The sequence below is a fragment of the Arvicanthis niloticus genome, chromosome 2 (genome assembly GCF_011762505.2).
Source record: "Arvicanthis niloticus isolate mArvNil1 chromosome 2, mArvNil1.pat.X, whole genome shotgun sequence".
In the NCBI taxonomy this organism is placed as follows: domain Eukaryota; kingdom Metazoa; phylum Chordata; class Mammalia; order Rodentia; family Muridae; genus Arvicanthis; species Arvicanthis niloticus.
The window spans coordinates 16,653,494-16,679,771 of record NC_047659.1 but is presented as its reverse complement, the minus strand read 5'-3'; the positions used below and the strand labels follow the sequence as shown (position 1 = coordinate 16,679,771).

General features: G+C 41.5%; 1 protein-coding gene across 1 annotated transcript in view; it reads left to right on the top strand.

Moving 5' to 3' along the window:
• Window positions 1-937: 937 nt before the first annotated feature.
• Psmb7 (proteasome 20S subunit beta 7) overlaps window positions 938-26,278 on the top strand; it is a 57,010-nt gene continuing 31,669 nt past the window's right edge. The window contains exons 1-5 of the mRNA XM_034494459.2: window positions 938-1,088; window positions 1,460-1,553; window positions 2,651-2,748; window positions 4,535-4,675; window positions 10,377-10,492. Coding sequence (XP_034350350.1) covers window positions 1,027-1,088; window positions 1,460-1,553; window positions 2,651-2,748; window positions 4,535-4,675; window positions 10,377-10,492 — 511 coding nt within the window. The 5' untranslated portion in view covers window positions 938-1,026. The remainder of the gene's footprint in view (window positions 1,089-1,459; window positions 1,554-2,650; window positions 2,749-4,534; window positions 4,676-10,376; window positions 10,493-26,278) is intronic.

Here is a 26,278-nt window from a genome sequence, read left to right as displayed (position 1 = left end):
TGATGGAGGACTCCCAACATTAACCTTAGGCCTCCATATACACGCACCCACATCTACCCACAGGCATTTGAACATGATTACCACATGGATGTGCATGCATATCACATGTGAATGTAATTGTACAATGCGGGTCTCCCCTCACGCCCAGCCTCTGTATTTTTAGCAAATTGTTTTCAAGGTTCACTCCTGACTTAGTAGGTATCACATTTCCTTCCATTTTATGGCCGAATACTATTCCCCTGTGTTGATATACCACATTTTGTTTATTCATTCATCCGTCAATGGGTATTTGTGCTGTTTCCAGATTTGCCTGTTATGAACCTTGTTGCTATGCACATTTGCATAGAAGCGTTTGTGAACTTAGCTTTCCAGTTCTTCTGGAAAGAAGAACAGTATTGACAGTGATAATTTTGGTTTGAGATCTAATTCATTTTCTGGAGCAGTTGACCATTTTACATTCCCAACTGTCACATATGAGAGTTAAAATTTTTATACATTCTCTCCAACACTTGTGATTTTCTGTCTGATTCTAGTTATTGTAGTGGGTCCAAAGTAGTATCTCATGGGGGGTTTGGGGTTGCATGACTCAGGGCATCTTTCTATGTGTCTCTGGCTTTCTGAGGAAGGTGAAAGCTCCGCTACACAGGGAGTTGAGGAGACTTGCTCAGCGGCTTTGCCTAGGACCTGAGGTGTGTGGATGTCCCTGAAACACGCCGGGTTCTAATTTAACGGTAGAAACAGATCTGGTCTGAACGTCAGGAGACTTGGTAATTGGAGAAATTTTATTTGTCTGACATAACAAATACCATCCCTTTGGCTGGTCGTCAGTTTCCCCTCCCTAGGACTTGAGGCAAAAACGTTTCAAAGATCCGAGCCTCTCTAGGAAGTGCGAACGCAGGAACTCTATGTCCAATAGCGCCAGTTCGACGTTTGCCCCGCCCTCTCATCCCGTTCTCTAGCAGCGCCGGAAGTGCTAAGTTCTTTTTGGTCGCTCCGCCCTCGGCCCGGAAACACTTTCTTGGGAAGATGGCGGCTGTATCGGTGTTTCAGCCACCGGTCGGAGGCTTTTCTTTTGATAATTGCCGCAGGTGTGTTCATGTCCCCGGGGGCGATCTGGACCGGAGTAGGAGCTGGGTGCCCCGAGTCGGAGTTGGGCCGCGGCCTGAGTCGGGGGCTAGAGGCGGGCGTGGGGATGGTGCCCGCGGCCGTGTGACTCAGGGAATCGGGCCCCAGCGCGGTCTGCTTCTGAGGCCGGCGCGGCCCTCTCCCCTCCCTTCTTGTGCCTTTGGGGGTGGGGGACGGTCACAGCCCGGATCTGTAATTCCTCGCGGATGGTGCTGATGATGGGAGAACCCAGTGAACAGACTCGGGTGGAAGCAAACTGGGTTCCCTCTTAAGCACCCGCTCTTCGCGCCAGTGGTCTTGTCCTCTAACACTTGATTTCTGTACCTTCCCTTAGGAATGCCGTCTTGGAAGCTGATTTTGCAAAAAAGGGGTTCAAGCTTCCGAAAGCTCGGAAAACTGGCACTACCATCGCGGGGGTGGTCTATAAGGTAAGCCGAGACAGGCCCACCATAACAGTAACTGACCTATTAACAGCAGTTAGACCACTTGGACTCAAGCTTCCAGCTAGATTTGCCAGTGCAAATGTCAGGGTGCATCATGAAAAACAGCTTTTATTAGGAAATGCTTTAACCGGGAGGCTTTACGTGTTAAATAGCTCGTATTTACTCATTTTGAAGTTTTAGACATGAGGACAGTTTGGCTTTTTCTGAGGTACTGTAGGAAGCAGGATGATATAATGGGAAAGCACAGAATTTGGGATTACTTGGTTTGTTTAGATGTTTAATGCAGTGATACTGCTTCTGTTGAACTGCTTGGGCAGTTCAGTCTTCCCTCCCCCCTATTTTGAGACAAGGTCTCATTATATAGTCCCAACTGCCCTGAAACAAACCATGTAGGTAAGGCTGCTTTAAACTCCCAGAGATTTGCCTGCTTCTGCTTCCGGAACGTTGGGATTAAGTGATTAAAAGCATGGCACTCTGCCCTCAGCTTTCTTCACAGAGTTAAATCTCCATCCATCAAATGGAGATAAATCTTGAAATAAATTGTAAAGATTATAAAGGCTAGTGATTAATGTTGTTAATGGGTGATGAGAGACACATTTCAAAAACTAATCGAGGTGACTGTTACCTTAATTCTCTCTGTATATGTGTGTGTGTGTGCTTGCGATGGGACAAGTGTAGAAGTCAGAGAACAACTTGGTGGTATATATTCTGAACTTCATGTGGGTTCTTGCAATGGAAGTCAGTGTTTTTTACTTGCTGAACAACCTTCCTGACCTAGAGGTGGCTATTTTGTTGGAAAGATTGTGGATCTTCATTCCACGTTTTTTATTTCCAGTTTAGCTCTGTGATTTGTAAGGAATTTACTGAATCTGAGCCATGATTGAAATGGAAATAAGTCTTAACTTCACGATTTAGCCATTAACATTTATTAAGGATGTATTGAAAATGTAGGATAATAGTTTTGGTGGGAATTTTGATTTGGGATATGGAATTACGGGAGCAGAGAATGGCCAACATTGTTTTTCTTAAATAGTATTTTATGTGTATGAATTGTTGAAAACTTTTTTTCTCTCTAAAAATAGGATGGCATAGTTCTTGGAGCAGACACAAGAGCAACTGAAGGGATGGTTGTTGCTGACAAAAACTGTTCAAAAATTCACTTCATATCTCCTAATATTTAGTAAGTATTGATGATTTGAACTACTCTGAAATCTTCTGGCATGTTGGGACTAAAAATGGACCATTACCACATTCTCTGCAACCTGCTTGCTGTTGAGACTGTGTTTTCTAACTCTCTTACATGTGTTTCTGGGCTGGGGTATATGTCAGCTGGTGGAGTGTTTATGTAACATGCAGAGTCCTGGGCCCTGTCCTCAGCATTGCAGAAAATGGGGAGTGGTAGTGAAGCCTGTGACTTGAACACTGGAAAGGTGGAAGCAGGAAGATCAGGAGTTCAAGGTCATTATCCTTGGCTACATAGTGAACTTGAGGCTAACCTAAGGATAGATGAGACTCTGTGTCAAACAAATGATCAAAACATAACTTGTCACCTATACTCCTCATGGTCAAGTCCTCCTGTTGCATTAGTCTTTTTGAGTTAGTCAAAAGTTCTGCCTCCCATGTGCCTCTTGGCACATTCCTTCCTGTTTTCCTCTCTGCTGTGACCTTTATTTGGGTTCTTTTTTTCTCAGCTGAACAGTTTTAGCTAGACAGTCTTGATTTATTATTTCAAAACTGAGTAAAGAAAAAATGGAAGAGGAAATTATAATATACCATAAAATAACACAGGTACAATAGGGCATGGGAAGATGGAGAACAAAGCAATAGTTTCCTTTTTGTTTGTCTTAAAACTTGCGCCATGAAAGCATGTGGAGGTCAGAGACTATCTTTCAGAATTTGTCTGCTTCTGGTTTCTTTACTGATGTTCACTCTTCTGCCATAATTCTGTAAAACACAGGGCCAATCATGACCCTTTCCTCTTTAAAGGCTTTTTTTGAGAGACATTGTGATTCTACATTATTTTCTAGGTAAAATTGAAATTCTGGTGTGATATTTGAGACCTTGTACTACAGCTTATGTTCCAGTTTTTTTCTGTCATGTTCTTGTTCTTATTCCTATTCCTCTTATGTATAAGCTGTTTCTCCTCCGCTTATACCAGTGGCTCTAGTTAAAAATACCCTTCCCTGGGTTAGAGAGCAGTTAAGAGCACTCATTGCTTAATAATAAGGATCAGAGTTTGGATCCCAACACTTAAACTTACTTCAGGCTGTTTACAAACAAAGTAAAACACTTTTCTCCTTTCCACTTTTAGACTGTTTCTGTTCTTCCAAAGTCAGCTCAAAAAACTTCTTGTATTAACACTCAGAATTCATTCTTTTCAGGGCTGGTGAGGTGGTTCAGCAGGTGAGGCTGGTCGCCACCAAGCCTGACTTGAGCTGGCTCCTCCGGATCCACATAGTGAAAGGACAGAAGCAAATTCTGAAAATGTTCTCTGACCGACACAAGCTTACACATACACACACACAGTAAAGACAAACAAAAGAACTAATTGCTTTGTTCTCCATCTTCCCATGCCCTATTGTACCTGTGTTATTTTATGATATTTTATAATTTTCTCTTCCATTTTTTCTTTACTCAGTTCTGAAATAATAAATCAAGACTGTCTGATGTCAACATTGAGTCTGTACACTTTGGATGTACTTGTAATTGGACTAACACATACATTCTGCTTGGGGCAGAGAAGTGGGTTATTTGAAATGTCCCATTGCACCATAGAGAACATATTTTTATATAATGAGTTATGTGTCCTCAATTTTAAGTTTAAGGTTAGTTAGACAGAAATTGCATTGCAGACTACTCAGAACACTTCTCATGGACTTGAACTTGTGGAGTTAGCCCAGAGGCTCTGCTTCGAGTTGAACTTTCTGGTGGTTGAATGCCAGTGATGTTGCTGTGGTATTTTTCAGTTGCTGTGGTGCTGGCACAGCTGCAGACACAGATATGACAACCCAGCTTATTTCTTCCAACTTGGAGCTCCACTCTCTCACCACTGGCCGCCTTCCGAGAGTTGTTACGGCTAATCGGATGTTGAAGCAGATGCTTTTCAGGTAAGGTTCCAGGGTGTGGACTTCTGTAGAATCTATTTTCTTCTCTTCTCTTTCTTTTTTTTAAACCTTAGATTTTTAGCACGAAGATGCCTGGAGACTAGGAAAAAAAAATATTCAGAAGAACATATCTTGTTCTAGAAATCAATTAGAAAGCTATTTTTAATTTTTTAAAGCATTTGATAATGAAATGGATTGTATGGTCTGATGTATCATATGGTGAAGCTTTGCCCTAAATTGTGGTCAGTGTAGTAGTTTATTGATGCACAGAGATATTACTGGATAAGACCAGTTCTGCTTACAGTAAAACTGTACTTCGAGTTGTCTTGTAAGTCCTACTCATTTCCCCACTGTTTAAACACAACTGGTTTTCATTTTTGTTTGTTTTTGTTTTTCGAGACAGGGTTTCTCTGTGTAGCTTGACTGGCATGGAATTTATCACTGTAGACCAGGCTGGCCTCAGACTTTCAGAGATCTGCCTGCCTCTGCCTCCTCCTGAGTGCTGGGATTAAAGGCCACCACTGCCCAGCTAACACAACTGTTTCTTTTCTCTTTCCGTTTTTAGCAGCAAAGTAACAGTACAGTGAGAAGTGACATGTAGTCACATGTTAGTGGGTTCAGTGGGTAAAATAATAGTGAGTTTTACTCAGCCTGCCTCTCACGTGGCCTTGCACACCCATAGTGATTTTTACTCAGCCTGCCTCTCTCACGTGGCCTTGCACACCCATAGTGATTTTTACTCAGCCTGCCTCTCTCACGAGGCCTTGCACACCCTTGCTAAAGTAAAGTGTTCTATGCACTGTTTCATGTTTTCTTTTAACTCTTTGAGTTAAGGGCTATGACTGTGTCCTGTTTAAAATAAGCATGTGTAAGCCAGGCAGCGGTGTTGCACACTATGTATATGTATACACATGAATATATTACATATACATGTATACATACATAAATACATAAACGGGTTTCCGAACTTCATTCTGTGCTAACTCCCACACATAGTTTATGTGAGTTTTGTTTTTTCCCCATTAATAATCACTATTACTACTTTATGTTTGTAGAGGTTTTGGTGTTTTAAAATATTAAGTTGGTTTTCTCATCTGTTCTACAGAAGTGGGAAGCTGTATTTTTCTAGTTTGCTTTTCTGTTGCTGTGATAAATATCCTTACTGAAAACAACTTGGAAAGGGAAGGGTTTACTTTAGCTTACAGGTTACAATCCATCTTCCAGGGGAACCAAGGCAAGAACTCAGGTCAAGAGCCTGAAACAGAAACCACAGAGGAACACTGCTTACTTACAGGCTTGCTCTCACTGACTTTCTTAGCTAGATTCCCCCCCCACCCCCATACAGGATTTCTGTGTAGCCCTGGCTGTCATGGAACTTGCTCTGTAGACCAAGGTGGCCTTAAATTCAGAGGTCCACCTGCCTCTGCCTCCTAGGTGCTGGGATTCAAGGCATGTGCCATCATTGCCAACCTAGATGTTTTATATAGTTCAGAACCACACACCGAGGAATGGTACTGCCAGTAGTGGGCTGGGCCCTCTTCTGGAAGTAGTAATCAGGAAAAGTGCCCTTAGGCCAATCTAGCAGAGGCAGTTCTTCAGTTGAGGTTCCCTCTTTCCAGGTGTGTGGACCACCAAGATCAGCCCTCAAGTCTGTTACAGTGGAAATAGTGCCCGATTTCCTTTCTGGGACCTGCCTTACCCTTAGTATATCCCTTCCTTTCCTTATGTGAGGAGTAAGCATCAGATACCTGCCCTATGAATGTCATGAGCTCATTGGTCTAAAGAGGTTTATATAGGTCACATGGCATTTAAAACAAAATAGTGCCAATAATTATAAATTGGGAGATTTAAAATAAGAATACAAATTTCTGGCCTTTAAAAAAAAAATTAGAACAAAGGTAGAAGAATGTGGCAGTTACTTTTAGGGATTTTATGGTCAGTGTCACCTTTAGCGTTGGAGTGTATTTGTCATAGCCTTTGCTTTCCTTTGGTGTCCTCTGGCTTTCCTGAGAGTTTGAGCTCCTTGTAGGATAGCTCTGCATTCTCAGTGTTGTGTGCAGGGAGGCTGCTGACTTAGTTCCCACTTTACAGATAAAAGACTCTAAGCTAGAGCCATCATCTCTCCTCTGATGCTCAGCCTTTTGTATATGACGCCATCATACAAATACAGAGGAATTAATACTGCCAGTTATAGCATGAGACCAACTGATCATTTAAAAATTATAGATATTAATTTTAAAACTGATTTTAAAAATTATAGATATTAATTTTAAATATAAAGCTCCCCCTGGTGGATCTTATGGCCTATTACATACAAACAATTTGTTACATTTGTTTTTAAGGAATTTAGCAATTTAGCAAATATTTAATCTTTCTAATATGACTTAAGAATTCTGCAGTTGCTCTTTTTTTTTCTCTCCAGTGCTTCATTTTTATTTTGTACAGTTTGTAAAGGTTATATATTTACTTATTTTGTGAGGCAGGGTCTCACTGTATCTCTAGTTGACCTGGAACCTGCTGTGTAGATCAGGCTGGCCTTGAACTTACAGAGATCTGTTGCCTCTGCCTCATAAGGGCTGGCATTAAAGGGTTTGCATTACCATTAAATTTTATCTAATATTTTGAGAAAAATTTTAAAATTTAAAAATTTAAACCAAGACAGTATTGTCTTTCATATCTGGGACACACACACACACACACACACACACACACACACACCCCTACACACACCTGCACAGAGGCAGAGGAGAGCACTGGATCCCTGGAGCTGGAGTTACAGGCAGTTGTGAGTCACTTAGCTCAGGCAAGCATCAAAGCCTCCTAATTTAAGACATTTCTCCAGCCCTGTCTTACACTTCTGAATGCCAGTGATGGTTTTGTCTCGTTGACTTACGAGGGGGAAGGGGTAAGAAAAGAGCTGACTAGCTAGCTTAGCAGGGAAAGGCCCCTGCTGCCAAGTGTGATCGTCAGAGTTTCACAGTCCCAGACCCCACATGCTGGAGGAGAGAACAAACTTGTGTGAGTTGCCTACTGACCTCCATATGTGCAGTATGGTGCTTATACACCCACATAGACATTCACAACACAGTAAGTATGTGAGTGTAATAATATGAAAAGTAAAAAGTAAGGCTGATGATGGTGTTTATAATGGGACCTAAACAGTTTTTATTTGACTTTTTTCACACCTTTTACGCTTTACCTACAGCTTTATGTGTATGCATTACAGAAGTGGTATGCTAGGACATTTACTGCTTTGTAGCTTTCCCTGTGTACAGTGCTGTATTGGTTAGTAGAGAGCTCAGACTCAGGAGTTCTCTCCAGCCCAGGGAAGAGTTGTAGAGACCTAGCACCACATGACATAAGAGAATACTTAAGTGAATGAATACCCGTTAGAAGTAAAGGCTGAATTTTAGTAAATTCTCAAAGAGATCTGACCCACAAATTTTTAAGTACCAACTATCAACAATGTTATGTTAATTTTATTAATTATATCGTATAGAAGTATATATATTATTGTAGTGTTGTCAGTCTCATGTTACATTAATCAGCTTTTGAATGTTAATGGTATGGCCCATTTGAAGATATTTTCATGAATATTTGGGTGGTTGCACAATTCCTCAGGCTGTATTTTAGAATAAATTCCTTGGCCCCAAAAAATTCTGTCATTCATAAAGGCAGATTTAGCATTTGATACACATTGTCAAAACCAGAAGATCATACCACAATTAATAGTGTACAAGAAAAGGTATGGTTTTTAGTGATCATGTCATATTCTGTTGTATCTAACACTTCATTCAGCTATTTCTCCATCTTCTTTTACATCACTAATAGTGATGTGATAAACACATTTCTGTATATTTCTTTCTCTGACTGTATTCTTGGGCTGGAGTCCTATAAGTAGGCTTTTGGATCAGGGCTTTTGTGTTGTTTTAGTGCTGGAGTTCCAACCCAGGGCTTGCATGTGCTTGGCAAATGCTCTACCATTGAACTTTACCCCTAGCCCCCTGATTCAGATTTTAAGGATGCCAGTCATTTGTCTAAAAATTTTAGAGTTTTTTTTGAAGGCATGCAACAGTATTTTAGTCTGGGAGGGACCTGACTTTATTTAGATGCCTTCCTCATCAGGCAGTAGAATAGATGACTCAGCATTGATGGAGACATGCAGCCTGCCTTTCTGACTTTGTTTGTGCAGTGTCTCAGGCTCCAGTCTTGACTCTGCTGCTAAACAAGCCTTGGACCAGATGTTTCCACAGTTCCCTCCGTTCCCTCTTTAGGCTGCGACTTGTAAAATAAATAAATAAATAATTTCTTTTAAATTTGTAGTTTTGTGTGTGTTAGTGGGTAAGTATGTATGTATGTTCAGGTACAAACCCCCTTTGAAGCCTGTCTGGAGCTGGAGTTACAGGCAGTGGTGAGCCTCTTAATGTGGGTATTGGTAACTAAACTTGGATTCCCTGCAAGAGCAGTGCATATATTAAGCCACCAATTTAAAAATACTTTAAATTGCTATTTTTTGAGGGTGGGTGGGTGGTGGTTTACATATGGAGGAGGTCGGAGGACAACAGAGGAGTTAGTTTTCTCCTCCCACCATGTAGGTCTTGGGGATTGGACCTTAAATCATTGGGCTTGGCAGCAAGCACCTTTATCTGCTGAGCTGTCTCTGGCTTCTCATCATGCTGCTTCTAAAATTGTCTCCTGTCCTTAAATTTTTCACTTTAAAAATGGAAGATTCCCAGCAGTTTGGTGTCTGGACTTGACAGTTGTGCTTCTGTGTGTCGTGTAGCTCTTGTCAGTAGGGGTGATGGCTCTGCTCCTTTATTTGTGTTTAGTGTATGGCAAGTTTAGTATGTATTGGTTTCAAATTTCTTTTTAAAGAGCTAAAGGTTTAGAGTGGAAAACTTTAAATCCAGCATGTTCATAAAGTACAGCAGTTGTCTTGGTGAAAAACTTCCAGGCCATTCCAGGAAAAGGGATCTATAGAAATGATCACCAACTAGTTAAAGAGTTCAGCAAATGTCCAAGACTCCAGTGCATAGTTACATGGAGGGAATGTGGGTGGAAACACTTTTTCTTTGTGTTCCTGAACAACTACAGTGTTTATTCTGTGGGTCACCAGCAGCTCCATAGGTCATGACGGAGCTCTGCATGTCCCTGAAGAACAACGCAGCAGCTTCCCGTTTTACTTATTAGCATCTGTGATTATAATGTGGTGGGTTTATTCAGAAGGAAAGGGTGTTGTGACATGAACCATTGTGTGTTGAGACTGCTTGTTAGAACAGCTGAATGGCTTCAATTTCACAGCTCCTCAATGTTAACTACCTTGGTAGCTTATTATCCAGTGCTGATAGTCTTTGGAATAACAAGTTCTCTGTGTCTCCACGTTTTTTGTTTTGTGTTTCTTTCGTTTGTTTTATTTTGTTTCTGTTTTTTTTTTTCTCCCTTTTTATTAAAATGCGAGTGATAGTGTGTTTAAAAATGTGGCTGTGTGTTTTATCTGAAATGAGTCATGTGGTACACTGCACACAGTTTACACTAGCTAATTGTAGATGTTCAACTGATTTTAGTTCCCTGCCTGGTTCCTATGCAGGCAATAACTCCTTAGTGAAACAAGTAAGGAAAACTCTTGTCTGACTTCTGCAGCTTTTTACGTAAGCTACAGTGACTCAGGATTTAATTCTTTCCTTGTGTCTATTCTGATCACCAGGTATCAAGGTTACATTGGTGCAGCCCTAGTTTTGGGGGGAGTAGATGTTACTGGACCTCATCTCTACAGCATCTATCCTCATGGATCAACTGATAAATTGCCTTATGTCACCATGGGTGAGTGTTATGTTTTTCTTGTTTTAGACTCAAAAACAAATTGGTTTGAAGAGCTATTTACATTGTTGTTTAGGGAGGCAAAAGTGCATTCCTGTGATGTTACTTGGCTACTATTTATCCAGTGCCTACCATGGGTTGTTAATTTGGGAGGTGATGTAAAAAAGAATTTGTGTGTGTGTGTGTGTGTGTGTGTGTGTGTGTGTGTGTGTGTGTGTGTTGAGACAGGGTTTCTCTGTGTAGCCCTGACTGTCCTGGAACTCACTCTGTAGACCAGGCTGGCCTCAAACTGACAGAGTTCCATCTGCCTCTGCTTCCTGAATGCTGAGATTAAAGGACTGTGTCACTGTGCCTAGCTTTAGAAAAAGATTCTTTATATAATTGGATAAAGAATTTAGTGAGCAAATTTAGATAAGACTCTTGGTTGTAAGGATTTATTTACTAGATATCCACAGACAATAAACAACTATAAAACTGTGTTATTAGCAATGTTAGGAAGTGAAAAATACTCAGATAAAAGCTACTAGTGTAGGTAATACTATACTGTGGTCACATCAGGTGTTACTTTGGAGAAACCAGGTCAAGGATATGTGGGAACTCTTTGTTACTTCTTCTCCCTTTATGAGAATTTGCAGTGTTCTAAATCCAAAAGGTTATGAATATCCTAAGAGGATTTGGGAGTTGTGGGCAGGCAGAAACCAGTGCGCTTGGGCAGGAACTGGGAAAAGGTGATAGCGGAGTATACGGAACCCGGTGTGTATAAGCAGGTGGGAAGACTGAGTGGAAGCTGCACCTTTCAATATGCTGAAACTGATCGAAGTCCATTTTAACTTCTTTTTACCTGTATCTATTGTGGGCAGGCATGCATGCACCACACAGGTGGTTACAGGACAATTTATGGGGTCAGTACTCTTTTATGTGGGTTCTGGGGAATCACACTTAGGTCATCCAGCCTTGTGGCAAGTGCTTTTTACCTGCTGAGCCATCTCACTAGCCCAAGAGGCCCTTAGATGAAGCTAGAATGACAGGGTCCCTTTTATAGGACTGGAGAACCTTAGTTTTCTACCTGGAAAGTGTCAAGTGATACCAGGCTGTTGTGAGTGGCACAGTACACAGGGGAACCTGCGCCAGTGCCTGCCCTACCAACACTTGCAGTGTTTTTGGGTCAGGCTTTTGTGTTTGTGGTTTAGCTCCAACTGCTAGATAAGAACACTGGGTTCTTTTGTTTGTTTTTGTTTTTATTTTAAAAAATTTTTGAACATGATAAAATTTTTCTTAGACAAATTGACATTTTCAAATGAAAGTTTATATTAAATTTCTGAATCAAATTAATGTAAGTCTAGTTATCTTTGGTTGCTGTTTTTCTCGCTATTTGCTGTCTACCTTTCTATCTTGGCTCGGAGCTGGGAAGATGATCTCTGGATAGTTGGAAGCTACCAGTTGGAGACTTTGTTGTTCCATTGTGTAGTCTGTCCCCGTATAAGGCACTTTACAGTAGATGTTTCCTCTGTGCTAGGAAAACAACCTTACACCATGAGTAGATTTTTGTAATTAATGTTTTTGTTTCAGATGGGATTTCATTTAGCTCAGGATGGCCTCAAATTCTTTATGGCCTTGACCTCCTGTTCTTCCTGTCTCCACCTCCCAAGTGTTGGGAGTGTAGGTGTGCATGACCGTGTTTTCATATATAGAGGGGTCTTTATAATTATCTTAAAATGAAGATATTATAATTTTAAAATTATTCTAAAGTGATTTATTACAATTTTTTCTATTGAAGTGCTTTTATTTCTCTCCTTCTAATTCCTTGAAGGGTTATAAAGGGAGAATTTTATTTTTATTTATTTATTTTTTTGGTGGTACCAGAGTTTGAACACAGTGCCTCAAGTATGCTTGTGAGTGCTTTATCACTGAGTTAGGTACCAAGCCTCAGTCTTCTTATTTTGAGACATCATCGTATCTTACAAAGTTGCTTGGTCTGGCTTTGAACTTACTTTGTAGCCTAGACTGGCCTTGAACTTGTGATCCTGCTGCCTCAGTATTTTGAGTAGCTAGGAATATTAAACTGTGCCATCAAACTCAGCTTCATCTTTTCTCTTAAAGTGGGTTGGGGCTTGAGACAGGGTCTCTGCATTGCTCTGGTTGTTCTGGAACTCACTATGCAGACAAGGCTGGCCTTGAACTTCAAGATACTGGCCTTTGGAATGCTGGGATTGAAGGCCTGTGCCACCATACCAGGCTTGGTTTCATTTTTTTTTTTTATTTGAAAGATTTTGAACTTGAGAAAAATTACAGTGCACAGGGAAGCCATATTTCACTCAACTGTCAGTATACTCCTGTGTGGGCAGGCTCTTATGCCTCCATATGCCCTTACCCTATCCTTCAAGATGCTCTTTTCCAACACCCTGATACAAACCACCAGTTTCAGGACATTTCACTTGTTTTTGTTGTTTTGAGACAGGATTTCACTGTAGCCCTGGCTGTCTTGGAACTCAATCTGTAGATCAGGCTGGCCACAGACTCAAGAAATGCCTCTGCCTCTCTGCCTCTCTCTCTGCCTCTCTCTCTGCCTCTCTCTCTGCCTCTCTGCCTCTCTGCCTCTCTGCCTCTCTGCCTCTCTGCCTCCTTGGTGCTGGGATTAAAAGTGAGTGCTACCACTGCCTGGCAGGACATTTAACATTGATACCAAGCATTTTTAAAATGGGAAATAAGACTGCTCTTCGCTTGCATTTGAACTGTAGTGGTTTACCACATGCTGACTTTACAGAAAGTTGTTTGAAGTAAGCAGTCAAGTGCCTATTTTGCTTGTGCTTTGTCCTGGCTTGCCATGGTCTTAGGCTGTTATGAACTTAATTGAGTTCAGTACAACAGGTCCATAACTGAATTTGTAGAATATTTTCTCTCTCTCTTACTCACATGTACCCACGCACTTACACACTCACACAAGCTTTGCGATAGGTTCTTACTCACTCTATAACCCTGGTTGATCTGGAACTTGCTTTGTAGACCAAATTGGCCTTGACCTCACAGAGATCCACCTAACTCTGCTGTCTGAGTGCTGAGGTTAAAGGTGTTTACCACCATGCCCAGCGTGTAAGACATTTCTTCTTTAGCCCACTTACTCTACACTGTCTGCTTTTGCTGTCCTAAAGGACTGAATTAAGACTAATGTCTGATTTAATAATGCAAGTAGGTTGTTAACTTTGAGTGTTGTTTATTCATCTGCCCATTTGTTCCTCAGCTATTTGTTTAGATTTTTATTTTATTGTTTTAGGCATAGTCTTTATGTAGCCCCAGCTCTCCTACAGCTTACTATGTAGACCAGAATGGCTCAAACTTACAGATCCTCAGCTCCCATGTGCTGGGATTAAAGGTGTATGCCCATTCCTGTCAGTTTCTCAATTATTTTATTGAGTGAGATTTATAAGAGGTTCTTTACCTTCAAGACAGGCATAGTCTTTGCAGAGAGGCATGTAGTAGATGTCTGCAAAGGCTGGGTACAAAGGCCAGTGGGATCCCTGGGAGAAAGGGTCACGTCTAAACTGTCGTGAAGCAGAGAAAGTTTACCTGAGTCTTAAAAGGAGTCTTGTCATTCATGTGACAGATACTCTTTGGCAGCAGCCGTGTTAGGATCTGGATTTGGTGCTGAGAACAGTGCTCGGCACAGTGCCACCTCTTAGCCTGTTGCTTTGTGGCTCAGAATGGCGTTAAGCAGGCGAATACATGCAACTCTAAAAGAACACAGTAACAAAGAATAGCAGGAAGGAGTATGTGTTGTTTGAAGAGTCCTTTCTGAGCAGGTGACACTGAAACAGTGTCTGATGAGAGAGTAGGATGCACATGACAGGACAGTCATGTGCTGTCTGATGAACAGTTTGCTTTTCAGAGTTTTACCAGTATATGGATTGGTTTGTATAAGTCCCTAGATTATGATGTACTCATGTCTCTGTCAGAATTCTTTTATAAGCAATACATTGCATGATTTGAGGAAGAGGTATTTTGTTTTTTTTTTTTTTTTTTTTTTTTTTTTTTTTTTTTTTTTTTTTTTTGATAGCATGTGATTTCCTAGGAGGGGAAACACTGGGTTTGCGGCCAAGAGCATGCCAAAAAAAGAAAAGAAAGAAAAGAATCCCCATTTAGAAATGGGCTGTGGTGAGCACGGTAATGTGTAGAGCTGTTGCAGCAGTGGCTGGACAGTCTGTGCTGATGCTGCAGTCCTTCACACTGCCAGAGAGCTGCATGGGGAAAGGGTGGGTGCTTCTGAAGGTGAAGCTCAGCCTGTGCATGTGAGGGTGGACTTCCCCAATCACAGCTGCTGGGTAGGTGGCCCCCACAAGTAATAGATGACAAGCAGTATTGGATGTTTTACCTTTCAAGAGGCATTGCCAAATTGCCTTCTAAATAGATGGCACTAGTTTATTCTCACCAGGAGAACACAAAGATGTTGTTCTGGAGCTGCCTTTCAAACACTGGATCTTTTTGCCAGTTTGATATGGGAAAACATCAGGAAGAAGTTTGCCGCTTCACTGTGCCCACAGGGAAGACTCATAGGCCCCTGTGGTGATCCAGGCTGTGTAGGTTGGCTTCACTGGAGGTGAGGCAGGAACAGTGCTGGGGATTGAGGGAGGGGAGGGTTCTATCTAGGGGGCCCAGCAGAGGGTCAGAGGTGAGGCAAAATGGGGTCTAGATGTTGCAAGCCAAGGTGTTTTTGTTTTGGGTGTTCTCAGCCCTAGGCAATCTTAGTCTTATTGGGTTAGATTTGCTTATGCCATATCAGTTTGACATCCAAAAGAAGCATTGACGTGAAAGAGGCTTAGAAAGGTAGGTGGTGTTCTGACCAGGCATGTGCAGACCATGGACTGGCCTGGTGCCAAGAGAGATGGGTGACCTTGTCATTGTGGGACACACTTAATAGTTTGCCAAACCACAGGCCGAGCTTACATTCCTGGTATTAGTTCTTGACTGTCGTCTTTCGTGCCACTGCCTGCCTGCTGTTAGCTGCCGGGTGGCAGTAACTCTTCTACCTGGGCAGCTCTTTCTTTAGTTTCATTTCCAGCTCTTTTTCTGTGTATAGTCTGGACCTCTGTGGCAGCAGCCCCTTGCTCTCACCTGAGCAGATTCTCACTGCCACTCCCTGGCATTGTCCCTTTGTCTTCTGCAAAAATTCTGTGATATGTAAGAGTGGAATCTTAAGAACCTGCCAGAATCTTGTTTCTGTAACTTGGTACCAATGAATGCATGGAACTTAGTAACTTCAGCTGTTGCTACTGTGGACCAGAGTTTTGCAGTTCTAGAGTACAGTTAGCATTGATTCTGTTCTATGTATATGGCTCCAGTTTAACTGTAAGAAAACACAAAGCAGTGTTCATGTGACTGGTTCTTTTTAGTTATCATTGAATCTAGTATTGTTTTAAATTTATTAAAAGTAAAGCATATTTATGTAGTGTCTCTATGTCACAGTCTGTTGGGTGCTGCTAAATTATTTTCTATTAAAATCTGTGCAGATGATTCTGTTATTGCTATTTTACTGATGAGAAACCTGAAGCTTAGAGAAATGTAGCAATTTAGCTATTATCACTCAGCTGGTAAGTGGCAAAGCTGGGATTTGAACCTTTGATGTCCCTCTCTAGCAAGTCCCAGTACAGCACTGCTGCTGTGATATCACCATGTCACAGATGTTGTCTCATTAAGCCTTGCTTCTGAATAGTGAAAGTATCTGTCCAAATTCCCAAAGGATATTTATTTGCTCTTTGTGTTTTTTATTGTTCCTTGTGTAGATTTTCCACCTTGCATGTCAACAACAACCAAGTATTTATTGAAATAGCTTTATAGAATCAAAACAATTTTCAGTTTTTCATAATTCTATGACCTTAAGGCAACATGGTTTTATTTTTTTGTTTCTTTCCAGTCTGTGTCCATTGTGAAAAGGAGAGCTTTTCAAAAGCATATAAATTCAGTTTCATGGTGCCCTGGGCTTTGATCTGTGCCTTTGGGCTTTCTTAGCCTTGTTTTGTGGCAGGCGCTAGATGGGAGTCTCCTTCCTAGCTTGGCTTCCATTTCTATGGTGGTTTGGTTTTGTGTCTTCATTCTGCTGATTTCCTTTTCTCCCCTTTCTATCCTGTTGAGGAGATGGGGAGCTGGGTGTTGAGGGAGAGCTCTATGATTGCCAGTATTTGATGAACCTTGTTTTAATTCACGTTTCTTATTTTGGATGAGCAACAGCCCAAACCTCAAATAATGGCATAAGCGAGGGCCATCCTCAGTGTGATGCTCTCCTGGGTTGTGAGCGACCTGGGGGATTTCTGCCTTCTGCTAGCATAGTTCGAGAAAACGAATACCTCATCTATATTCTGTTTTATTTAAACTGACTTTATTATCAGTAGAAGTCAAACTTTGTAATGAGGTGGGCTTTTTTGTTTTTCTTTTTGTTAGTTTTGTTGATTTGACAGTGAACACTGATAGAAAGGGGTACCAAAAGTTTGCCTGCTCACAGGATAGTGTGGGCAACCAGCAAGGTGTACAAAGTCTATTTTTCTACATTAAATAGATCACCCATCCTGTCTTCTTCATTTGGCCAGCTGGCACAGGTAATCTCCTGACACTGGTCTGGATGTCTCACTAAAGCCTGGTCTTTCAGAGGGTTTACTGGGAGAAGAATATGGTGACCAACCCTGTCTTGATCATGTTGACCACAGTGACAATAACACTCAAGCCCCCTGCAGCAGCACAGTTGTGCAAGATACTTCACTACTGCTGTGATTGACCCTCAGATGTGGAGAGAGGCTCCCAAAGGTTTCTCCACCTAGCAAGGAAGTGCATAACCTAGAAAAGGGAATATAATAGACTTAGCTTACTGACATCCCTTTTAGAAAATTAATTTGGAAGAGACTGCTAATGTGATTTGTGAAAGCTGGACAAGAGTCTCTGACTTTTTTTTAAATAAGAAAGATAAGGTTTTAGTCATTTCTTTTTAGATGGACAAAATACAGGCACTTAATTCTCAGATTAATTAGCTTATGCTGTGAACTTGCCAGCTTTCCTTTATTAGGCAGACTGAAGTCATGTCAGGAGAAGCTTGGGGACTGTCTTTTCGTTAGGTTGGCAGTGTTCCTTGTAGCAACATTGGCATGGTATATAAAATTTTTATTTTGCCTGCTTATCCACATAGAGAATTAATGTGAATACATTTCAAGCATGACATTCCTGGAAATGAGGCCCTTGGACAATTTAGGAATACTAACTTAAGGAATAAACATTGTTATGCATCATTAGGGAAGATGTGGGGTCACTCTGAGGGCCATTGAGGTAAAGTCTATCCAGATAAACTGAGTACACAGTTTCCTAATTATTGGAATGTACCTACCAAGTCCCAGTTCCAGGGCCCTGAGCAGTTTAGAAGATAGGGACAGAGAGGCAGAAACAAACCAGTGTCTCGTCTTACAGACAGATCAATCCTAAAATTAAACTGGAACATGGATGATGTCTTGGTCACTGTTCTCTTGCTGCGAAGAGATGTCATGACCAAGATGACATTTATAAAAGAAAGCGTTTAACTGGGAGCTTGCTTATAGTTTCAGAGATTTAAACCATTATCATCATGTTGGGAAGATGGTGGCATGAAGGCATGATACTGGAGAAGTATCTGAGAGTTATGTCCTGATCTGAAAGCAGAGAAGAGAAAGAAAAGCCAGGCCTGGTGTGGACTTTTGAAACTTCTGCAACAAGGCCTCAGCTACTGTCCTTCTCAAATAATGCCACTCCCTGATGACTAAGCATTCAAGAACCCGAGGGGCCATTCTTACTCAAACCACCACATACAGAGAAGTTGAGGATCACCTTTTCTGTGTTTTACACACCCATTATATAGCTGTGTCCCCCACTTTTATTTGTTTATTTATTAATAAATTTATTTTGAGGGTTGCCATGTACCCCATGTTGGCTCAAACTCCTCATCTTCTGCCTCAGCCTCCCCAGTACCGGAATGACAAACATGTGCAACTGTGCCTGCCGTGCAGACATGGTGTCTTCACATGACTTGCTTTTGAAAGTTATCCTGTGTCAGACCAAATTATCATGCCTCAGGATGGTAAAATGTTTTTTCCATCCTCATTTTCAGTTCCTGAGTCAGGGATGGATTTAGCTGCAGCTGTATTTAGTTCTTTGGCTTTCTTGGATAACTTCTCAGAAGATTGGTCTATGGACTTCATCACTGAAGCATGGCTGGGAGTTCTTTTTGCTATATTGAGAGTCCTAGAATCATGTATTGCTATGATTTTGTCTATACCCTGAATCCTGTGAGTCAGAGGCAACCAGGATCTGTGCCAGTACAGGAAACTTCATTCTTGGAAGCTTTGTGCAGACAGCCAGTGACCCTGAAGGTCTCTTTTGGGAAGTACTGAAATGTAACTTAGAACCCTGGAAGAAGCCATGGAAATCCTGGCTTTAGGCCTGGCTCTGCTTGGAGCTAGAATCCTGGAACCTGAGATCTGTCATTTTAAAAATGAAGCTGCCGGGCAGTGGTGGCGCACGCCTAAAAATGAAGCTAATGTCTTCAACAAGGTGGCCATTTCTTCTGTGTTACTAGGTTCTCTCCTTGACATAGGGCTGGCTGGAGCTGCTAGTGTAGGGGCCTCAGAAACACCTCAAGGATTCGAGATGGCCCATTACTGAAAGGGGGAATGAGAAGGCTAGGCTGATTCCATGACAGACTTCAAATTGGCAGTTCAGGAAATTAGGCCTAAGAACCCAGGCTTCAGATAGCTAATCAGAAACTGCCCTGCCATCAGAAACTGCCCCATCACCTGGCCTGGCCTGAAGCAAGGACAATAGGTCAGCAGTTTCCAGCAGGCCCCATGAATAAGACAAAACCCACTTTCTCTAGAATTTCCCTAATGAGCTATAAATTGGGCCTGTGAGCTCATTTTGGGGTCTCTCTATCTTGGTAATGGGAGACCCCAGCATGCTGGACTTCTACAGAATAAGACCCTCTTTGCATATTTTTTTTTAAGACGCTGATGTGGTATAGTATCTTTATTTTTGGCAGGTCTATGAATGAACTTGCCTTTTAATCTTTGGAATGTCAAGGCCATACCTATTAATGCTTCTGATCTAGAGCGCTGAGATGTTATATCTGTGTGAACACACTGTGTGGGCACTGTGCACTTTTACCTGCAAGTGTTGCCCTCTGCCATTTTTTGAGGTGCTGTGAAAAGTTCTAGAGTCAGTGTATCTTTAAATCTTAAGCCCAGAATTCCCTGGCTATGAACCTTGATTTCTGCTGTAAATGGTGGCTAGAAGCTAACGGTGGGGCTGTATGCTTTTAATCCTCGACCTGAAGTGGGCGAGTTCTATTAGGGCTAGATTTTGAGTTCTAGGCCAGACTGAGTTCTAGGAGATAAAAGAAAACCAGGAGCGGCTAAAGGTCCTGTCTCCTTGAGTGGGGCTTGAAGATGCCATAGGTACTCTGAGTGTCACCCTTGCTGGGAAGCACATTGTGGATGTTTGTGTAGTATTGCAGTCATTTTAATGCCAACACATTTTCTATGCAGTTCTGTGTGCTAAGATTTCTTTGGCACTGTTCCAAGCTTTGATTAGTACAAGTAAGGTCCATTTTAGAAGATTTGAAATGTGTGACACATGGATTTTGAATCTTGAGATTTCTGTAGCTATGAAATGCCAAAAAGAGAACAGCTGGGAGCTGTAAGTCCCTGCAGGTTAAATTCTGTATCTTGCTTCCTGGTTTTTGTAAAGGTGGTACTAAGCCAATAGATGGTGCCCTTAGGCTAGAGATGAGAAAACTTTTCCTTGTAAGATTCATGCCGTTACCTGAAATGGAATATAGTACAGCTAGCCTTTGACGGTCTTAACCTATTCTGACCAGAATGGACTTTGTTCTTGGTTCTGTGGGGTAGATAAAGGTGTCGGTAAAATACTGAAGGTATTAAATTAATGTTATCTTCGGGTTTTTTTTGTTTTTGTTTTTTTTTTTTTTTAGCTTTGACATTTTCCTATGAAATTTTTTTGAGTTTGAGTTCAGTACTCAGTCTATCCACAACCAAATAAAAGCCCTTGCCAGGAGTACTTTTAGATCGGTTAAACAAAGTGTTCAGTTTTACGATTTTTACTTTAAATCCCACTTCAGAGAGACTGAGGTTAACTAATTCCTCTTTCCCTGTTCTTGTCTCAAAATTGGACTAGTTAAAAGCAAAGTGTCTTTGTACTTACAACCTAGTGCTTACTGCTCTTTTACTCTGATTTTAGGTCGGTCAGATTAAGTGGAAAGTCGATTTCTGTATTTCTGGGTAGTTCATAGGATGAGGGTGGTGCTACCTCCAGAGATAGATAGGGTCAGTGTTCCATTCTGCCATCACCAGCTGTGCAGCTTTGAGTAGGTTCCTTCACCTCTCTGAATGTACATTGTTTCTATTTCTGAAAAGAAGCTACAGATGAATTAAATGCAAAAAGATTTGCAACTGTCCATTTTTTTTAGTAAGTAGGATTTCTATTTTGCATAATACTTTATTATTAAAATCAGGTATGCTTATAATTTGGTAAAAACCTTTGCCCTCTTTGTTCTTGATGGTTCTGAGGGTCATGGCAGCTTGGGAAGGACTTGCAAAGCAGACTGACCTGCAGTACAGTAACTAGGACAGGCACATTGGTAGCTATTTTCCCCCTCCATCCTAGCCCTAAGCGTGGGCTTAGGTGGCCCTCTGGTTTAAGAGGATGTTTCTTGCCATAACTAGTGACATGTCACCACAATACATTAATAAGAAAACTTCTCACATTTTAAGCCTAGATGTCTCCAGATTTTAAACTTTTCCTAGGAGTGTTTATAACCTGTCAGGTCTGTGAAACCTTACAGTTACAATTATGAGGAAAATGTTCCCTTCAAATGGTGTTTTAAATATTTACTTAAAATTATGTGTAAAGGAGCTGCATTGCTTGAGATACTAGGTTTTTAGTGAAAAATGTTGGATGATTGAGAATATATATTTTCCAGCAAATTAATTGGGAATATATTTCCAATAATTTATTGGGAATTAAAAGTAGACCCTGACATTGAAGTACATTTGATGATGAAAAGGAAGCATTCTTCCCCTCACGAGGGTTTAGATGTAATACTCAGTGCTTACTCAGGAGTGAAAACATCAAATTAAACTGTTTATGCTGACAAAGGACAAATCTGGATTTCAGCAAGCCATGCAAGATTGTCTGATTGCTTGCCCTGCCGCCTGCCTCTAAAGCTTTTGGCCAAGGCTTATAATGAAATGCATGCATACAATTAAACCTTTTCAAGTCTGTGGCTTAGTCTATCTGAGCCTGGAGAGGTGCTCCACTGCTCTCTAGTGGCTGAGCGCAGTCCCCTGGCACCAGCATTGCTTTATATTCATAAATCAGCTTTTTACACACTGGCATTGTTGGCCCTCAGTGCAAGCACCAGTACCAGGAGACGAGGCCTTGTAGGCAGGAGTGGAGTGAAAAATGACCTCCATCCATGGGTCTGTGGAAAGCACCAGGTTTTCTGCAGGAAGAGTGGCCAGTTGACTAACAATGAGCAAATGTGAGTAAGCGCTCTGTCAGGAAGAGCTGACACTGATGGATTAGAAAGTTCTGCGGTGACTCCGTTATCGCTGCATACATCTTCCACCTTGGCAGACCACAGTGGCAGACAGGTCCTTGGGTGCTTAAAACAGACTGCTCCTTAGCAGAGGCAGCCTTTTTTCCTGTGAAGATCTGGTAAAATTGATTTGGAGAAAAGCAGTGGGGATCCATTTCTTGCTGTCTCTTAGAACTTCTCGACATTGAGAAAAGAAATTTTGAACACCTTGGTTCCCATTAAAGCTGCCACTCAGGGACCTGTTGAGAATGAGTATATCAAGTCACTGCTGGAGGACAGGGAGCTTGTCCCAGAGTCATTACAATAACTAGTTTTCATTGAGCTCTTACTATGTTCCAACATTCAGCTTTGTACACAGTGTCTTCCTCAGCCTGCTGGAGTCACTGATCGAACATGAGCTGTTGCCATCCTGACTGTGTGGGGAAAGGAAGCCAGGGCAGCTAGTTCACTGGACATCCCAGTTTTTGAGGCAGTGGTACCTTGTGCTCAGAGTGATCTACCCAGAGAGACCAGGGAGTCCAGACCTGTGCCCTACCTGAGTAGCTGTGTGTTTACAGAGCTTGGGCAACTGGCATGTCCCAGGTTGTTTTTGAGTCGGGCCTGGGCTTCCTAGCCTCTGGACCTAGGTTTAAATCTTCAGTCTACTTATTATCAGCTGTTGTGCTGTAGGAAAATCATTTGAAACAAGTGGAGTATCAATTCTAGTCTTTAAAATGGGGACTATCCTCTACTCACGGTTTCAGGGCTGAGGACTTTGGGACCATCAGTAAATATTCCCCTTCCCCCACCCCTCCCGCCCCAAGTCTGAGTTTAAGCATGGGTCTTAGATGAAGCAGATTTTCTCCTGCCAAATTCTTAGAGCTTGGGTAGGCAGTACATTGTGGAGAAGCAGTTCAGTTTTGATTTTGTTCAGTTGTCTAGTAACAGTGATTATAGAATGGTCACGTTTGATTTAGTATTTAAACAAACATTGATATATGAAAAGAATATGCTACATACCCCCCCAAACCAAAACTGCACACAAGCTGTGTTAATGCAAGCATTTTTAAAGCATACAGAGCAAGTAAGAGGGTGTGAGTTTTCACAAGACATTTCAGATTTTTTTTCTGAATTCTTAAGGAAAAACAGGTTTAGGCTGAACCATAGGTTGAGCATCTCAGCTCTGAAGTGTGAAACTGGGGATCTTGACTCTGTAGGTAGATACCACACTGGACTTCATGTGACAGGTTGCAGCGGGAACAGAGATCCCCTTATGTATTGCATAAAATTACCTTCAGGCTATGTGTATAGGTTGCATATGAAGCAGATGATTTCATGTTTAGACTTGGGTCCCATCCCAAGATATCTCATTATAATTGTATGTATGCATATTTCTCCAAATCCGAAATTCAAATTATTTTTGATCTCAATCATTTTGGATAAAGGCTATTCAATCCGCACTAATGCTGTTAAGTACCTTCTGAGGTTTCAGAAAATTAAGACTAATTTTGTTTCTGAAAAAATGTGGCTGTTGTAATATAAATTCTCCTAGAACATATATCTGTCAGTGCTAGACAGTAAAACATTGACTAAAATTCAATTTTTTTTTCTAAATGTTTAAGTAAAACTAAAGTTATAAAGCAATACAGATTGTATTCAGATGTGTGGTAATTAGGCTCACAGTGAGAATTAGCTCAATTCTAGGCTCACTTACTGATCTTGACTTCAGCATTTGGCTTTCCTGTGTAAGAGGCAAGTGGTGGAAGGGAGAAAGCCCTTCGACTTTCAAGAGGACGGTGTAGCTCAGTCACATGATGCTCGCTGGCATGTGTGAGGCCCTAGGTCTCATGTCCAGTACCGCAGACACAAACAAAGGAAAGAAGAAAAGTGGAGGTGGAGACTGGGAAGGGGGTGACGATACTGAGGCAGGAGGATCGTTTTTTCACTGTCAGTCTAGGCTATGGAAGAAGACTGTTCAAACCAAGCAACCCCCTGCCTTCCCCCCCTCCAAAAAAAACCAAAATTTGGCTTCAAAATTGTTGATGTGCTGCAAGCATGAGCCATGAGTTTGGATCAAGTTCCTTATCTCCGAGTGTCACTCTTCCCTGTTTAAAAAGTGGGACCAGTACAGTGTGCCGTGTCTGAAGAGCCACAAAGCCAGTGGATGTCAGTGTGCCCTGGAATTGCTTATGACCATGTGTCTGTTGCTGTTGTTGTTTGCCAGCGTCTGCTTCTAGATGAGTGCTGGTGTGCTCTAGACTTCATTAGATGGCTGGCTTCTTCTGAGTCAGTTGGTCCTTAAGAAGGTCTCCTTAGGACCAGGTAAAGAGAGACAGTTATACTTAACGGTGACTAACTGCTACCTTTTCTTAGTCCTCTTGACTCACACATGGACTGACCTTCCAGCCTGTGTCATAGCAAGGTCTTGGTGGTTTGCTAGTTTTGTTTCTTCTTTTGTAATGTTGGATTTTCTCCAGGTTTATACCTTAAAATTACAAGCAGTGTGTGATTTTTGAAGAGAAAATTTAAAATATAAGTAAACAGTAGAAATAGTTATTCTGAAGTAGGTGGCTATTTTGATTCATAGGTTTGCAGCCTTGTGTCATTTGTATTACAGAAACACGTCTACCATACTGCCGTAGATGGTCTCTCTCCTGAAGGTTCTCTGTGGACCCTTTGTATTGCAAATGAAAATACTTCTGTTTTGACGTGTTTAATTGATTTGTACGTATAATAATTGTGTTATTTATTTCTTCCATTCTTGCTTATTAGAACTTTAGATTTCTCTAGGTTTTTGTCTTGTTGCTGCTGTTTGCTGATCTAAACAGTGACCCCTCTATGTATATGATTTTGTTTCTTAGAGCAACTCCCTTGTGGGAGGGCTTGGGGGATGTACAACTTGTGATTTCCAAATTACCAACAGAAAAAGTTGTGTCCCCTTTGCTTCTTCCAATGCCTTAGTGCCCATTGTACCACATTTTTGTTGATGCTAGTTGTTACTCTTTTTAATCTTTGTTAATTTAAAGGCAGACAATGGCTGCTTTATTTTAATTTGCTTTTCTTTGGCTACTAATGAAGTGTTTCTAACTGTGTATCTCTGTCTTCTCAGCTTATAAACTGCTGTATCTTTTGAAATGATGTTTTTGTGTGAGCTTTTTCTATTATTAATATTCTGCATTTTACACCTTTTTTTAGTCTCAACACTTATAATTTACATTACAACATTTTTTTTTTTTTTTTTAAGCCAGTGACTTAGGACTTAGAAGAACAGATAATTTCATTTAAAATGTTGGGTGAAGATGTGACCTTTGCATATGAGTGCATGAGCCCCTTGTGGAGGTCAGCAGATGTGGTTGGCTCCCCAGTGTCTTCTCAGATCTGTAGGTGGAACAATGATAGGCTTGACAGCACCCTCTTCCAAGGACTTTGCAGGGTGTCATTTGCAGGAAGAGTCTTTTAATGAGCATCTTGTTAGGGCAGCCAAAGCCAGGCAGTGCCCACCTGAGTGGCTGCCACGGATTCAAAATACATAGAGCACAGTTCTGGCCCTGCTAGTGCCAGCTCCCTGAGATGTAGATTTTCTCCTATGTCTGTCTTTCCACAGCCTGGCTTCTCGGTGTGTTAGGTATCAAGAGAGGCTGCATCAGTGAGGGTTGGACACGAAGGAGGACAGCGGGCCTGGGGGTTAAGGTAGGGAGTGAGTATGTATGGAGCCATTCCAGGGTTGCACAAAGTCATCTCTCTAAATGCCAATCACTGAATTGTTCCTTACTTTTCTGTTTTTAAGAGCTTTGTACTGGAAGCAGCAGTGGCTACTCAGTCACTGTGGGTGATCTGAAAAAGGCAGACTTGTGCAGGTTGCTAAGGAGCAACTACATGGAAGCTCCTGATGATCGAGAGCTTCACGAGTAGAATGCAGAAACCCAAGAAGGTAGCCCACTCCTGTGGCCGTGGGAGGCTTGGCCGTGTTAGGACAGGAATTGGATATAGGTTTGTTGCTTTAAGACATCTTTTTGAAAATTGAACTTGGGTTAAATCTGATTGCCTTTATTCATCCTGGTGTGGTGAATTAGGAACCAGGCAGTAAATGTTCTTTTACACCTCGTAAGATGTTGATTGCTGTCGTTCCTCCTTAGAACCTGTTCAGTTTCCCTGGCTCCTGGCCAGTTGCATTTTCTATTCATCACGGTACA